Here is a 15,369-nt window from a genome sequence, read left to right on the forward strand (position 1 = left end):
TTGATATATAAATTAATAATAATAAATTTTTATTATCTCAGAACCAATTTATTCTATTTATTGTTTTAGCAAATTTGTTTTAAATAAGAATGAACTAACTTAATATATCCAAATTTAAATTGATGTTTTATTTAAGATTATTATACTTTAATTATTTAAAAATATCAATTGATTGATTTATTTATTTATAAAAGTGAATTTTTGGTTATTTATTTTTAACTATCATAACAAAATATAAACTTATTTTACGATTTTAAAATACAAAATAAATATATTATATGAGTTATTTGACATTATTAATTAATTTATTTATTTATTAGTGAATTAATAAATTTTAAGTTTTTAGAATCTATCATCAATAGCATCTAAAACTTTGCTTTTATATAACTGGTTCCTTATAAAGTTAACTAGGAATTTATATGTACTTTTAATAAGTAAGCATAGAATTATCTAATTTAATGTTTATTCCATTTTTTATCAAGAAAGAATGAAGGGGATTAGTTAAATCCTAGTTGTAATCTAGTTCAATGTGAGTCATTCTTTTTGGAAGGATTAGTTGACATGGTCCTTTGCAATAATCTTTATTTTTGTTTTTTAGTAAAGAAAATAGTATATTTAAAATAATTTTTTTTTACCTAGAAGCTATTGACTTTGCTAATAAGGAATAAGTCTATCTTGCTATCCATGAACAATAAATGTAGGGCAAACTACTTTTTAAATATTTTCTATATTAACAAACCTTTCTTTAATTAGATGCTAAGCAAAAGAACCTGCTACGTGCTTAGCAACTCCTCTAATGGAAGTAAAAGGAGATATTAAAATAAGCCCACCAACTTTTTTGTTAGCTGCTAACCAAGTTGCGGGTCCAGTTCCTATAGATCTTCCCAAAATAATAATATTCTTGTAGCTATAATTTAACTTTTCTGTTAAAAAATTATAAACATATTGAGTATCATTGAGTATTTAATTTTCATCAGGTTCTCCTTCGTATATTCCATATCCTTGGTATTCTACTGCAAGTACATTTAACTTTTATTTTTAATATAAATATCATTTAATATTTAGAAACTGAATTTACCTTCAACGTATTCCTTAAATGATCTGTCAATTCATAAGATAAAGAGATATCTTCACCATTTCCATGAAAATAAATTAATACATAATTTGAAGGTGAATAACTTTTTAAAAATAAGCAGGGAATGTATTTTTATTACTCACTATGATTGATATTATATTAATAATCTAATTCACTATTTAACCTCTATTTTATAATCTAAGAAAACATATATTAATTCTCTTTTTAATCTTTAGGTAAATAATTTTAATTTTTGTTTTGAATATTTTTAGAAGCATAAATATTATTTAAGCTTCCAGAATCATTTCTCAATTGTTAAGTTTTGTTAAATATATGTTATGTTTTACTATTTTTATTGCAATCACCAAAAACTTATTTGGTGTTTAGCTTTTGTTCTTTAATTTACTATTATTGTAATGCAATTTATTATACAGAAAAAACTTAATTAGATTTTGTTGATGTTAATTATCTTGAACTCTGCGAATGATTAATTAACTTTCCATTTTCTTGAATTTCATAAAAAGGTTATCTTTGTTAAACAGAAGGAGCTCCTACAGCTTTTACTTAAGAGAAAGTAGATTTATTTGAATCATTCATCCATTAACTTTTCTAATTCAATTGATTATCTATTGAAATTTAATCATTAGTTTAACCTGAAATTGAAGTAGTATGGCTTGTAAAACATGATCCCTTAGATTTGTTAGAAAATATTTCACTATTTAAAAATATTTTAGAAACATAGTTTTAAACATTCTTTGGAGATTATAAATTAAATTCTTCCTAATTAACTTCATCAATACATTCATTTAGTAAACTGCAGCTTTAGAAAGATTAATTTGTTTATTCATTCATTTGAAATGGCAAATATATTTTATTTTATGTTTATTCATTTTATTATTCATGTGTGTTTTGTAAATTAAATGTTTTTTTATTACATATTTACTTAATATCACAAATTTACTGCTGCTGCCTAATTTAAGGCTTAGAATGAAACTTAATAGAAGATGTTTTTTAAATCTAACTTAGAATTTTTTCTTCTTAAGAAATATCTAAATTATATTCATCATTTCCCTCATTATGAATGATAAAAGTCTCTGCTTCAATATACGATTTATCCATGATATCATTTTATTTAATTGGGTTTCTAAAAAAATCAATTCTAGTATTTAATGTCTTATTAAATCCAGTTTGGTTAGCTGTAATACGATTGCTCTTACGAGGATAACCAATTGAATTCTATAATGAGAGGGAATTAGATGATTAGCATCTTTTATGCTTTATTTATTCATTTGTAGATGCTTTTTTATTTTCAATAATATTAACATTTTTAGGATTAACTTTGCAACTATCTAAATTTTCATAAATTAATTTTGGTATCCATATCAGCTCTCCCTATTTGAAATTTTATTTAAATTGATTTGTATATTTATGTAAAAATCTACTTGATGTTATTGGTGGGTGTATTTCTTTTTTGGTGCAGGAAAAAGAATAAAATTTAGATTCATAGAATTTTGTTTATTTGTATTTGCAGGTAGAAATACTCAAAATAATTAAAGCTTTTTTTCTTATCAAAAAATTTGTAAATTAAGAATTCGTTGAATTAAATATTTAAAATATAGGCAAGTATAAACATCCCAAATAATATTTACAAAATAACAGTAATATTTTAAATTTTATAACCAACAAAATCATACATCCCTTTTCTATTAATTTAATAAGATAAGCATTTTTAAATCATATTATTAATTATTAATATTATTTTTTTATCTAGTTTAAATAGGTTTCAAGTAAATATATTTTAATTTATAATTCGATTTATTCATTTAAAAAATATAAAAATAATACTATAATTTTAGCTTAAAAAGAAAAAAAATTTTTATATTAATTTATAATAATAATTTTCACAGCTTTATAATAAAAAATTTTAGTCATATATTGTTAATCCAACAGTTAAAATATGATGAATTGGATAACATAATATGTTCATGCTTGAATTAGCTTAATTTTTAAAAAATTTTGTAAAATAAATAAATGAAAAAATAATAAAATTTATAAATTTATTATAATGCATTTATTTTTTAACTGTAAATTATCACATAATTTCACAGCTCTCATACCAAATATTAAGTAACGTTTTGGATGTGTTTTTTATAGCACAATTTTAGGCTTAGGACAAATGGGGGAGGTATTAGTTAATAATTATTTAAAGTATATAAATGAATTTTTATTATCTATGAAAAGAGATTTGTAATTAAAAAAGTGTGGACCAAAATACTTTTTATTTCATTATGATAAAAATAAACCTCATTAGCAATCTGAAATGAGAGAATATCTCTAAAATAATGAGTTAATCCTTATCGAATAACAACTATTCAGTCCTGAATCAGTTTTTTGAAATTTTTTAGTTGTTCAAATTTATAGAGGAGGTTATATGATCATGAAAATTAGGATACCTTGTTCGATGAGATAGAATTAATCTCAAATTAAATAAACGAGTCTCAAATGTTTAAAACTTTTAATAACTTTATACTAAATATAGAATTATGTGAAAAAACTAACTTTGGCTATTTTTATCATATTTTATAATATTAATTTAAAAAATTTATTATCATTTCTTTGTTTAGGCATCGCTAATTATTTGTTTTTTTAAATAAGCTATTATTTCAAAAAAAAATTAATAAAAAAAATAAAAGGGTTTACATTTTTAATATGATCATAAAGATGTAAATAAATACTAAATTAAAAATTTAAATTTTCCAATATATACTTTTTTTATAATATACAGGATTTGTCTTTTAAATTTTTAAATTGCAAATGAAATGAATGAAAAAAAATGTTAATCAAAAATTAAATATTTGCTGATAAATTTAAAAATTTTTCAATGAAAAATAAAAAGTTTAATTAAACATTACAATTTTTTTTAAAAATTAGATTGAATTAACTGTTGAAATTATTTTATAGTTTATTTAAGGTGCTTATTTATGAAATAAACATAATTTAAATTGAATAAAATATAAGCATCAAATTTTTTTTAGGCAATTAGGTAATTAGAAATATTAAGCTATGAATGAACTCAATGTAAGTTTTTAGTATTTATAAAATAATTTTTTAACTAGTTTTTACCAAAAAATATTTTTAAAAATGTATTACCTTTAATAAACCCCTTAAATTATAAATCTGAATTAAATTTTATTTAAGGTATATAGGTATATTAAATGAGTACATCTCATAAAAATATGAATATATATATTCTATAGAAGCATTTTATCAAATTTTATAACAAATAAGTATTTTAATTTACTGTTTTTAAAAACAGTTATTATTATAAGGATGATCAATCAAAGATTAAATCAAAGTGAGATTACATAGGTTTATATACCAATTAAGGCTATACCAGCTTTTGATAAGCTACATACTGAAGGATTTAAGTATATTTTAAATGAATATACTTATTTGATATCACATAATTATATCTTATATGTTAAAACTCTGTCAAATAATTTGCTTCCAAAAAAACATATGGGTCTTCTTTTTGATCTTCTTCCATAAACATAAATAAATTTGTATTTTCATATATTATTAACTATTAAAGATATGGTTATTCTTAGAACAATTATTTTAATAATTTTGATTGTAGCTTATATATTTTAAAACTTAGAAAATAAAGTTCTTTACAACATTAAGAAATTTCTATGATTTTCTTGAACTCCATTATTTAAGATTTTATGGATAAGCTTTTTAAATAATTTGAACTTTTTAATTATATACCTTAAATTATTTTCATTATTAAAATGTGGTTTATCTAATATCCAACAAGATTAAAAGTGAGAGATTTCATTTTTGTAAATTTTTAATAGTCTTCTTATTTGAATTAATAATTATCAGTATATTCAATACTGAGTGAAGACATTTCAGAATTTTAATTAAGCATAATTTTATTATATAGAATGCACAAAAATATATTTTCTCTAGAGGTATATGAAATTTAAGGCTACATTTGATCCCATATACTATCTTAGTTATTATCTGTGACTTAAATATAATTACCTCCATATATTATTTAAAGAAATTTTAATTTTCTTAATTAGCAAATTGCTTCAGCAATTAAATTACTTTCTTCAGAATAAAATCTTTCATTTACTTCTAATTGCAGTGACTTGAGCTGATTTTCAAATCTTTAAAAAATTTGAACAATAGCTTAGCAAATTGATTTCTTTTCAGAATATTATTTTTATGTAGGAAATACCAAGTAAAGGGAATCCAAATTTGTTAGAGTTTGTATATTTTTCACAAGAAACCCCATATCTTCTTGGTTTATTTTACAATCAAATAAATCTAAATTCAGCTTTTCTAATTAAGGCAAGCAAGAAAATATGGAAAAGAACTTTCCTCCTGTATGTTAACTAAATGATATCCCTTGCAAATATAGCTCTTTTAAATTCTTAAATCTCTTCATTCCTTAAACAAATTTATCCATACACTAAGCATTTATCATTTATGAGTCTATATAAGCTAAGCTTTGTATGTTACATGATATTTTTGCAATTTATTAGATGAAGCTTAAAGTATTATTAACAGTTAAGCGATTTTTACTAATGTTCATACAAAGTTTTTTTAATTTACTCATTTTCTAAATAGCTTTGAATAATGCTTAAAAATATTACTAATCTAAACCCAAATTATTAAAATCAATTGAAATACCTTCTAAATTAGTCAAAACACCTAGTTAATTAGGTAATTTGAGAAGTTCTTCTACTAATTTTTAATTGTTTTTATCTAGTTCTATTTTAATGTCTAGTTACTTAAAACATACATTTGAACCATTTTTTTTATCAATTATTGATAAAAAGTCATATAAAGTTTGCAATTCCTAGCTACGTTTAGAATAGATCTTTAACTCAAATTAAATTATATCTAAATTGTTAAATCCCTATAAAAACTAAAGTAAATACTTTTAGGTTAAGTTTGCTGATTTTGTCTTTATTTAAAACATCTCAAATGCTATTTACTACACAGTATTTTTAAATTTTGGAAATGCTGTATTTAATAAGTACTAAAATACTTCATGCACTTCATCAGAATCAGAAATATTTATTTTCATTTATAATTCTGAAATATCATCTAATGCGTCTATAGTTTATTTAAATTTATCAAAATCTAATACGTCTCCATCACTAAGAACAATTATTAACTTATTTAAGCTCTGTAACTAATTCTATTCAAGTTTATAAGATGAAAGATTATCATATCTAATGAATCTAGCAGGAACTTTAGCTTAAAAAACATTTATCATTTTTAAAATAAATATCTTAATGTTAAATATTCTTATTTATTATTTATACAAATTTTGTAAATTTAGAATTTATTACTTTATCTTATCTAATTCTGATGTATTCTATGAAAAGAAATACCTTTTTAGAATACTATCAATATACAACAAAAATTTTAAGAGTTATTATAATTTCATTTCAGTTTTTAAAAATTCAACGATTTGGCTCCTCTTTTTTTATTAATTTAATTTTAATTTCAGTCTCTCATTTTTTTTTCTTTCTTATTAACTTAAATTAAATTCTACATTTATATAAATTAAATAATTTCATTCAATGAATTAACAATTTAAAAGGAGTGAAAACAAAGTATTAAAATAATATTTCCAAATAAAGGATATTCATAATAAAAATAATGGAGGATAAATAATTAATTATCTAGCTCTACATAATTCATTATATAAAAATTAATTTTTACTAAACAGAATACTAAATAAGTTATAAAAAATTTTCATAAAATATTATAATTTGCAATTTCAAAAAGATTTATTCATTAATTTTATAGAAATATTTATGAATTAAATTAAATTTAAAAAATGATGTTATAAAGGAATATATTTTAAAATTTTTAAAAGGAGGCAATTATGTAAAAAAATAAAATATATTTTGATGATTTTGTAATATGCTTTTGTTTCTACATAAAAATTATTTTTTATGATAGAGTATAAAATGGAGGGAATATAATAAATAATAATAGAAACATTTTAATTGAAAAATGTATTTATATTTATCAATTTAAAGATAGTTTGTTTGTTCCAAATATTTACTTTTAAATACCATCTTTAAAATAAATTAATAATATAAAAGTGTAAAATTAAATTTATTGAATAAGTAGAAATTAAGTTGATATTTTAACATAAAAATAGTTAATTAGTCTATCATAAGCATTTCCTTATAATATGTAAATATAAAATATTTAATTAATTTTTCTATATACTCCTATTTTATACTATTTGAAATTTTAATTTGAACTCTTTTATAGTATTTTTTTGGTTAAAATTGTATTAATTTTAAATCAAAGAACAAAAAAATGAGTTTATTTTATTTAATAAAATATTTTAATAATAAATATTGGGATAAATTATAAAATTAATATAATATGAAGATATGAATTTTTTATATACAATATTTTTTATTTAAAATAATTTAGTTAATTTGATATAGTTTCTAAATATATTTATTGATTGATTGATTAATAGATAGATAATCAGACTGAAGGATAAGATATTATTTTTATTTGTCTTAATAAATATTAATTTGGGTAATATGAAGATAGAATTAGAAGATGTAAATAAACTATTTTTCTTTTTTTTTTAGTTGACTTTACTTAGTGTTTTTATAAATAATAAAATAAATTATTCAATCAATCTTTTATGGCTCTTCGTTCTTTTTAACTAATATCTTTTTTTGAACACTCTCATATATTTTTAAGATGTCAGGATGATGGATTAACTGATCAAATTAATTAGATTACATAGTTTTAGGTCTTTAAATTGGTTATTCATCATTTATATTTGGAAGTATCCTATTTTATGCATTCGTTGGTAGAGTATTATATATATTATTAATAAATGGCGGTGGGGATTAAGTTGGAGCTCCATTTGACTTAGATCCTAACTCAAAATCTATTTAATCTGCACTTAGAGGTTAATCTTTGTCTTACATATTATCAATAGGACGTATACTGACATCATCAAATGCTTAAATAAGATTAGTCCACTCTTATATTTCATCTTAATTTTATTTTTTTTGTTAATCTGTACCAAATCCTGTTTTTGTACTTCTTTAAGTAGGTTAAGCTTTACTGATATTTTAGTTATTCTTAGATTGCCTACCATTATCTTTTCTATCAGTTTACATGTTAATATCCTCATTATCCTCAGTGATTCTGATGATATTATTTTAATTATATACTTGTTCGCTTTGTATTATATGAAGCACCTAAGATTGCTATCCTTGAGCTCCTACTTTTTATTATTGACTGATCTTTTTATTTTAAGCATTATTTTCATCAAGATTGTTTACTATATTATACTAGGTTGTTTGTTAAGCGCTTTAACTAGCTGTTTGATCTTTATGGATAGCTTAATTCATATCATTAGCTTTTTGATGGCTAATTACTGTCTTACTGTTGTTAACAAAATTGTTATCTATGGTTATTTTTTCTGCAGTCTTTTCTGATTTTTAATATTTTTATTCATTTGTATTGGATTCAGCTATATTTTTTTTTTAAGCAGTATGCAAATCATCCTTATCTAAAATGTTGATTGGGAGAATATTTTAGTCTTTATTTTATTACACGCTTACATTTTATTTTAGTTCATTTGTAGATCCATTCGGTATCTTTTACGTTGCTTAAAGGGAATTAGTCTCATATTTTAATATCAGCTCTTAGTGTTATTTTATTAATATATCAAGCTATTTTTCTTTTTCATTAAGCCTAGCTAAAGTTTTCTCAACTCTAGTATCAGGTTTTTTAGTTTGTGTGCATCCCATGCTTTTTATTTAAAGATATTGTATTATTATTTGTCAAAAACTCAAAATGTGCAATCAATCAGTGATAATAATAGTAATAAATATTTGCTTGAAAGTAATAAATTATTATGCGATTATTAAATTATAATTTTTTTTGCGAAATTTGATCTTAAATAATTTTTGTATTAAATATTACTAAATAAGTAGAATAGATAAAATTTTAAATCTTTAGACTCAGCAAATTACTAAAAAACTTAAATTTATTTTTATAAATACCTTATTTGTAGCATTTTTATATTCAATTGGAGAGAAAAAGTATAACAATATGTGAAATGATAGAATGTTTGTTGATAAATTAAGTACTAATTTTTAGCAAAAATAAGTTTTTTTTTTAATGAATTATTTTTTGTATACAAATACAATCAAATAAATACTCATTATATACTTATAATATAATTAACGACTAATAAATTAAGAAAATTTAGCTTTAAAAATAAATTTAAATGGCTATTTTCAAAAATAATTTGATAGTTAACCTACTAATATTTCTTTGATATTTATTTACATTTTTATATATTAAAAAGACTATGAGAAATCCATACATTTCTATTCATTTGGAGTATTTAGTTATTAATACAAAAAAAGAAAATATTTATTTAGATCACTTGAAATAGTAAATATAGATATGAATTGATAAAAGTATGGATTTAATAATACTTGGAATATCATATATATCGAGTTATTATATGTTGAACAACAAGATTTAATATATTGTAATCAATAATCTCTATTTCTACTTCCTGTATTTTAGTTATTTTAATTGCTATTTACAAAATCAGATACTGCTTAATCTAAAACATTTTGATTTTACTAATATGGTTGCTAGAACTGTTAATTATTTTATTATTATTTTCCTCTTTAGTTTATTCCTAGTGAAGTCATTAATACGTTAACGGAATATGCACCTATCACACATCCGCCAATTACACCTACAATTTAAACTACAGTGTTCATAATTTAATTAAATTTATTTTTATAGTGTTTTTAAAGTAATTGCTTAAAAAATTAATAATCATTAAATTTTATTTAGGTATTTTAAAAGGTTCATCAGATCTTTAAAAATAAAAAGAATCTAATAATAATAGATAGACAGACAGACAATACTTAGAATATTCCATATAAAATTGAATTTTCGAGATTTTAGAATACATTTTCTATTTTAGTTTCAATATTTTTCAGAAAAATAACTATTTTTGTTTTTTGAAATATGTGAATTATTTTTTATTATTAGATGACAATTGGCTTATTTTTTCGATTATCTTATGTAGAATATTTATATAATTTAAAAATCCTTCCTTTTACATTTTTTCAATTATATTATTAATTTATTGGTAGGAGTATTTATAATTTAAGAGGAATAATTTGCAAAAATTAATTATTTAATTTTTTACTAATAAATAAAGTATCCTAAAAAATTCTTAGATAAATGGCTAAAACGCAAAAAAAAAAATAGCAAAAAAAAGAAATCGTTATTGCGAACTAAGTTCCAATTGAGTTCCAAAAAAAGTCTGAAAAATTAGTAAAATTTATGAATGACTGTATGTGGTTTCCTAAGAATTATGAGTAGATTGATTTACAATAAAATATAATTCATCCATTCTAACTTATAAAAGATTTTCGTTTGATGATAAGGGCGAAATAGTGAATCTCACAATAAATACGTAAAATAAATTAGTAGCGCCATTAAAAAATAAATAAAATAATATTTTTTAAAGTCATAAAAACAAAGAGCCAAATGTACAATTTGAAGAGGTATTGAAGGAAATACATTCAAAATTTTCTTCTATATATAATTTATAGCTAAATATAGAGTAAGTATAGTTAATATTTAGATAAAAAAGATATGTTAACATAAATAAATAGAGAGCTGCTTGAAAAATAGTATATTGATCAAATTTAACCTTTATAAAACTTTGAAGAAACATTAGAGATTTTAAACTTAAATCTGAGGTATTTATTATATAAATATCATCTTATATATTTAAAATGTAATCAAACAGAAATTAAGGTTTGGATAAAAAGTATTTTGAAAAGGCTGTAAAATATTTTTGCTTAAATGGCTTAAAATAATTGACTCTGTACATTGAGTAAATAATTTAATCTTTTCTTTTCACCTTCAATCAATCAAACTTACAAATAAAACAGAAAAAATCCTATTAACTCAGGAATATGCACTTTATACACTTAAATGAGATAGATGGAAAATCTTGTTAAAGTCCATGTGGAAGCGAGATAAATATCATTTGATAAAAAGCAACTCAGTAATTTAACAAAATAAATATAATAATTGTCATAATTATCCAGCTTTCACCTTAACTTATCGTAAATTTATTATTTATTTTATTTAAAATAATTTTATGATAACACAATAAAAATTATTATTTTTTATTAGAATTTTTTACATAAATAATTTATTTTATTTTGTATTTAATTTTTATTTTCAGAAATATTTGATTTTATTCATAAAATTTGATTTTAAATAAATTATTTTTTTATAAGATCTATTTATTTATTTATTTGAAAATATTTATATAAAAATTTATCTGCTTTTTAGTTAGAAAGAATTATAAAATAATTAATTTATTCTATGATTAAAAAGAGATAATTCCCTCAAATCAGTGGAATAACTATTTGAAGGTTTTTCGAAAATGAGCAATCTTAAACACCTTGGCATAGATTTAAAGTAAATATTTTAAAAAATTGACCATTTTTAATTATATTTTATGTTTTAGGAAAAATGAAATAAATGAAAATGAGGTGGAGAAGATTTCTAAACATGTAGCTAAATACTAATTTCTAGACTCACTTTTTATAAATTTATCTTATAACAAAGTTTATATTAATGGCTGTGATTATTTAGGAGAAGCTTTATAAAATTTAAAGAATTTGATCAAGTTAGAATTGAGACTTGAGTAATATTGACTATTTGAAATTTGTAACTAAGTTAATTTTTTTTTAGTTGGGATAATGTATAGGATTTAGGGAGTAGTATATTAGGTTCTCATATTAGAAAGATGAGCGGATTAATAGATCTAGATATTAGACTAAAGTAGAATTTTAATAAAATTAAAAATAATATTGCCTGATAAAAATATGCTTATTTTTTATCAAAAAGCTACAATAAAATTTTTAGACAGGAATTCATATAAAACTAGTTGATAGGTATGGACAATTTGATAAGACTAAAAATTTAAATTTCAGATAAGTAAATTAAATTATTTCATTTTTAAAGAATTTTTGCTTTTAGATGTTAGTAATAATTATGATTTTTATCCATTTTTAATTTAAAAATAGGCAACCAACTAAGCACTTTGCATAATATTAAAAAATTATGAGAGCCAAAGAAGCTGAACAACTAAAAATTTTAGTTTTTTATAGAGATTTATCAAAGCTCTTATAATACAATTCCATATTTACTCTTTGGGATTTATATCTATGAGTAGAAAGAGTATTTTCTGATAGAAATGAATTAATTATATTAATAAATTTATGGTGCTTTGATTTAAATCTATAAATTGTTTTGAAGATGCCATGCCATTTTTATTTATAAATAGTTTGTTTTATATTTAGGGGAAGAAATATATTTGCTTTTCATATTTATCTAATGTTGTTTTAACCCATTTATACATCTATATGCACTTAAGTTTGGTCTAATTCTTATATCTAGATTTTAACATATAAATTTAATAAATTTTGAAATGAAATAAAGTAATGTGACTATTTGAGCATATTTAGATTAATTGTTTGTTAGTAATATCAAAAAGAATTTTTTATATTAAATATCCAAATTTATAGTTTAGAGGTTAAATTTCTGGAAAATTAAATTTAATCAAATTTTAGTTTATGATATTTATGTCTAGGGTAGTAGGAGATAAGAGAAATAATAGTAGATTTGCACAATAAAAAATTTATATTAAGATCTCATAGCTTAATAAATAATAAATATATATTAATATAGTATCGAACATATTATTAGGATATTAAAAAATGACATATGCTAAAGCCATTTAAAGAAAATGGAGCATTCTGAAAAAGAGATAAAATAAACATTAGATTGAAAGGGGTTGAGGTTGAATATATACGTTAAGGGCAAAATAATGAGGAGTGATTATCAATTTATATAGTATCTGGGGAGATACTAATTAATAAAAATATATTAACTAATTAAATATAATACAAAGAATTAAAAATTTATAAAAAAAAATACACATAATAAATAATCATATAGAATAAAATGTCCAAATAAGTTGTAAGAATTTTATTCATAATTTTTTAGCTATTATAAAACTAATTCACTTTATAAATCATTTTATTAATCTATTCTTTAATCATTATAGAAGAAGGGTCAAGTTGAAAAGAAGATTAAGGCTGAAGAAGAAAAGAAGAAGGTTGTCTAACAATCCTCCGATGATAGTGACGATTCTTCCAGCGAAGATGAAAAGCCTGTTGTCAATAACAAGAAGAACCAAAAGGTTTAAGAAAAGGCTGCTGAAAAGGTTACCAAGGCTAAGAAGCAAGTTTCTGAATCTTCTGATGACAGTGAATCTGAAGAAGAAAAGCCTGCCCCCAAGAAGGCTGTCGCTGCTAAGACTGCTCCTGTTGCCAAGAAGGCTGTTGCCAAGAAGGAATCCTCTGATTCTGATGACAGTGAATCTGAAGAAGAAAAGCCTGCCCCCAAGAAGGCTGTCGCTGCTAAGACTGCTCCTGTTGCCAAGAAGGCTGTTGCCAAGAAGGAATCCTCTGATTCTGATGACAGTGAATCTGAAGAAGAAAAGCCTGCCCCCAAGAAGGCTGTCGCTGCTAAGACTGCTCCTGCTGCCAAGAAGGCTGTTGCCAAGAAGGAATCCTCTGATTCTGATGACAGTGAATCTGAAGAACAAAAGCCTGCCCCCAAGAAGGCTGCCGTTAAACCCGCTGCCAAGAAGTAAGAATCTGAAGATGAAGACAGTGATGAATCAGAAGAATAAAAGCCTGCTACCAAGAAGGCTGAAAAGATGTAAGTCGAAGAAGAATCTTCTGAAGAATAAAAGCCTATTAAATAAGACCAACCTATCCAAAAGGCCTAAAACGGTAATGCCAACGGTAAATAAGGTGGTGACAAGTTCTCTAATGAAGTTATCGTTAAGGGTTTGAGCTTTGATGCTGATGAAAACGATATTGGTAACTTCTTAGACGAAAACTGCGGTTCCGTTGCTAGAGTTAACCTCTTAAAGAACGAATAAGGACGTTCTAAGGGTATTGCCTTCGTCAGCTTTGAAACTGAAGAAGGTTGCAACAAGGCTGTTGAAATGAGCAACTCTGAATTCATGGGTAGATATCTTATTATTGAAAAGACCAAGCCCAAGACTGAAAGACCTGCTCACTTACCTGTTGATGAAGACTCCAAGACTATCTTTGTTGGTAACCTCTCTTTCAGAACCGACAAGGAAACTCTTAAGAAGTTCTTCGCCTCTTGCGGTAAGGTTGCTGATGCTCGTATCGCTGAAGCTGATGGAAAGGTAACTAACCAATTTAAATTTATATCTAATATAATTTTTATCTGAAAATGTGATGGGGTATAGCTTGCTTATTATTTATTTTAGGGAAATATTTTATTTGAGATTAATTAAGGGATAAAAGTTATAATTAGGAACATACTATACTTATTAGAGAGTTAAGTAGGAGTTTACAATATTAAGATATAAAAATAATAAATTACAAATAAAAAAAAAATAAATTGATTAATAAATAAATAAATTAATCAATCAATTAATAATAGTATCTTCGTTCGTTAATAGACAAACACAATAAAAAATAAATAAAATTTCCCAAATTAATTAATTAATCAATTAGTAATGAATAAGTAACATTGATTATATTTCCCTAAATAAATCACTAAGATAATAAATTAATTAATTAATTACATGATAACTTTTAACTTTATTCAAATATTAAATATAATTTTTAAAAATTTAGAGCAGAGGTTTCGGTCACGTTGAATTCGAAGAAAGATCCGGTGTTGAAAATGCTTTAAAGAAGGTTGGTGAATAAATCGACGGAAGACCCATCAAGGTTGATGTCGCTGCTTCCAGAGGTAAACGTGAAGGTTTCAACAGATCCTAAGGAAACTTCAATAACAACAGAGGTGGTCCCCGTGGTGGTAACAACTCTTTTGCTAACGAAAGAAAGGGTGCCATTACTTAATTCTAAGGAAAAATCCAATCTCTCTGAAAAAATTGAATTAACAATAATTTTAAAATATATCTTAAAACTTAATTTAATTTATAAAATCACTAAATAAAATGAAAAAACTTAAAAGTTAATAAGTTTTTAAACTACTCTTCATGTTTAAATCTTTTATGTGTATTCATATCTTTTATCATCTTTTCTATCCAATTATTCCTCCCTCCTCTCCATTTAATAATTACATTTTTTATATTTATTGTTTTATCT

The 15,369-nt window shown here is 22.4% G+C and overlaps 7 protein-coding genes across 7 annotated transcripts; 3 read left to right on the plus strand and 4 right to left on the minus strand. All coding sequences in view use genetic code 6, as the record gives it.

Annotated features, from left to right (window-relative positions):
* Nucleotides 1-355: 355 nt before the first annotated feature.
* TTHERM_00384740 (alpha/beta superfamily hydrolase) lies at nucleotides 356-2,580 on the minus strand (the record flags this gene model as incomplete). The annotated part of the gene is made up of 4 exons (XM_001019275.2): nucleotides 356-579; nucleotides 636-1,029; nucleotides 1,079-2,467; nucleotides 2,518-2,580. 4 exons carry the CDS (start codon nucleotides 2,578-2,580, stop codon nucleotides 356-358), a joined length of 2,070 nt encoding a protein of 689 aa, XP_001019275.2.
* Nucleotides 2,581-3,251: 671 nt separating this feature from the next.
* TTHERM_00384750 (hypothetical protein) lies at nucleotides 3,252-3,470 on the plus strand (the record flags this gene model as incomplete). Its single annotated transcript, XM_001019276.1, has 1 exon — nucleotides 3,252-3,470. One exon carries the CDS (start codon nucleotides 3,252-3,254, stop codon nucleotides 3,468-3,470), a length of 219 nt encoding a protein of 72 aa, XP_001019276.1.
* Nucleotides 3,471-4,567: 1,097 nt separating this feature from the next.
* TTHERM_00384760 (hypothetical protein) lies at nucleotides 4,568-6,368 on the minus strand (the record flags this gene model as incomplete). The annotated part of the gene is made up of 3 exons (XM_001019277.1): nucleotides 4,568-4,809; nucleotides 4,844-5,949; nucleotides 6,028-6,368. 3 exons carry the CDS (start codon nucleotides 6,366-6,368, stop codon nucleotides 4,568-4,570), a joined length of 1,689 nt encoding a protein of 562 aa, XP_001019277.1.
* Nucleotides 6,369-7,761: 1,393 nt separating this feature from the next.
* On the minus strand, nucleotides 7,762-8,898 carry TTHERM_00384770 (hypothetical protein; the record flags this gene model as incomplete). The annotated part of the gene is made up of 1 exon (XM_001019278.1): nucleotides 7,762-8,898. The coding sequence occupies one exon, from the start codon at nucleotides 8,896-8,898 to the stop codon at nucleotides 7,762-7,764; it is 1,137 nt and encodes a 378-aa protein (XP_001019278.1).
* A 756-nt stretch (nucleotides 8,899-9,654) lies between these two features.
* On the minus strand, nucleotides 9,655-9,981 carry TTHERM_00384780 (transmembrane protein, putative; the record flags this gene model as incomplete). Its single annotated transcript, XM_001019279.2, has 1 exon — nucleotides 9,655-9,981. Exon 1 carries the CDS (start codon nucleotides 9,889-9,891, stop codon nucleotides 9,655-9,657), a length of 237 nt encoding a protein of 78 aa, XP_001019279.1. The 5' UTR covers nucleotides 9,892-9,981.
* Nucleotides 9,982-10,168: 187 nt separating this feature from the next.
* TTHERM_00384790 (hypothetical protein) lies at nucleotides 10,169-12,376 on the plus strand (the record flags this gene model as incomplete). Its single annotated transcript, XM_001019280.2, has 11 exons — nucleotides 10,169-10,500; nucleotides 10,551-10,598; nucleotides 10,653-10,748; nucleotides 10,801-10,887; nucleotides 10,938-11,024; nucleotides 11,083-11,259; nucleotides 11,537-11,620; nucleotides 11,670-11,849; nucleotides 11,897-11,986; nucleotides 12,053-12,142; nucleotides 12,232-12,376. The coding sequence occupies 11 exons, from the start codon at nucleotides 10,169-10,171 to the stop codon at nucleotides 12,374-12,376; spliced, it is 1,416 nt and encodes a 471-aa protein (XP_001019280.2).
* A 795-nt stretch (nucleotides 12,377-13,171) lies between these two features.
* TTHERM_00384800 (RNA recognition motif 1 in heterogeneous nuclear ribonucleoprotein hnRNP protein) lies at nucleotides 13,172-15,147 on the plus strand (the record flags this gene model as incomplete). The annotated part of the gene is made up of 3 exons (XM_001019281.3): nucleotides 13,172-13,186; nucleotides 13,275-14,435; nucleotides 14,893-15,147. The coding sequence occupies 3 exons, from the start codon at nucleotides 13,172-13,174 to the stop codon at nucleotides 15,145-15,147; spliced, it is 1,431 nt and encodes a 476-aa protein (XP_001019281.3).
* Between the last annotated feature and the right edge of the window lie 222 nt (nucleotides 15,148-15,369).

The sequence above is a fragment of the Tetrahymena thermophila genome (genome assembly GCF_000189635.1).
Source record: "Tetrahymena thermophila SB210 genomic scaffold scf_8254587, whole genome shotgun sequence".
Classification (NCBI taxonomy): domain Eukaryota; phylum Ciliophora; class Oligohymenophorea; order Hymenostomatida; family Tetrahymenidae; genus Tetrahymena; species Tetrahymena thermophila.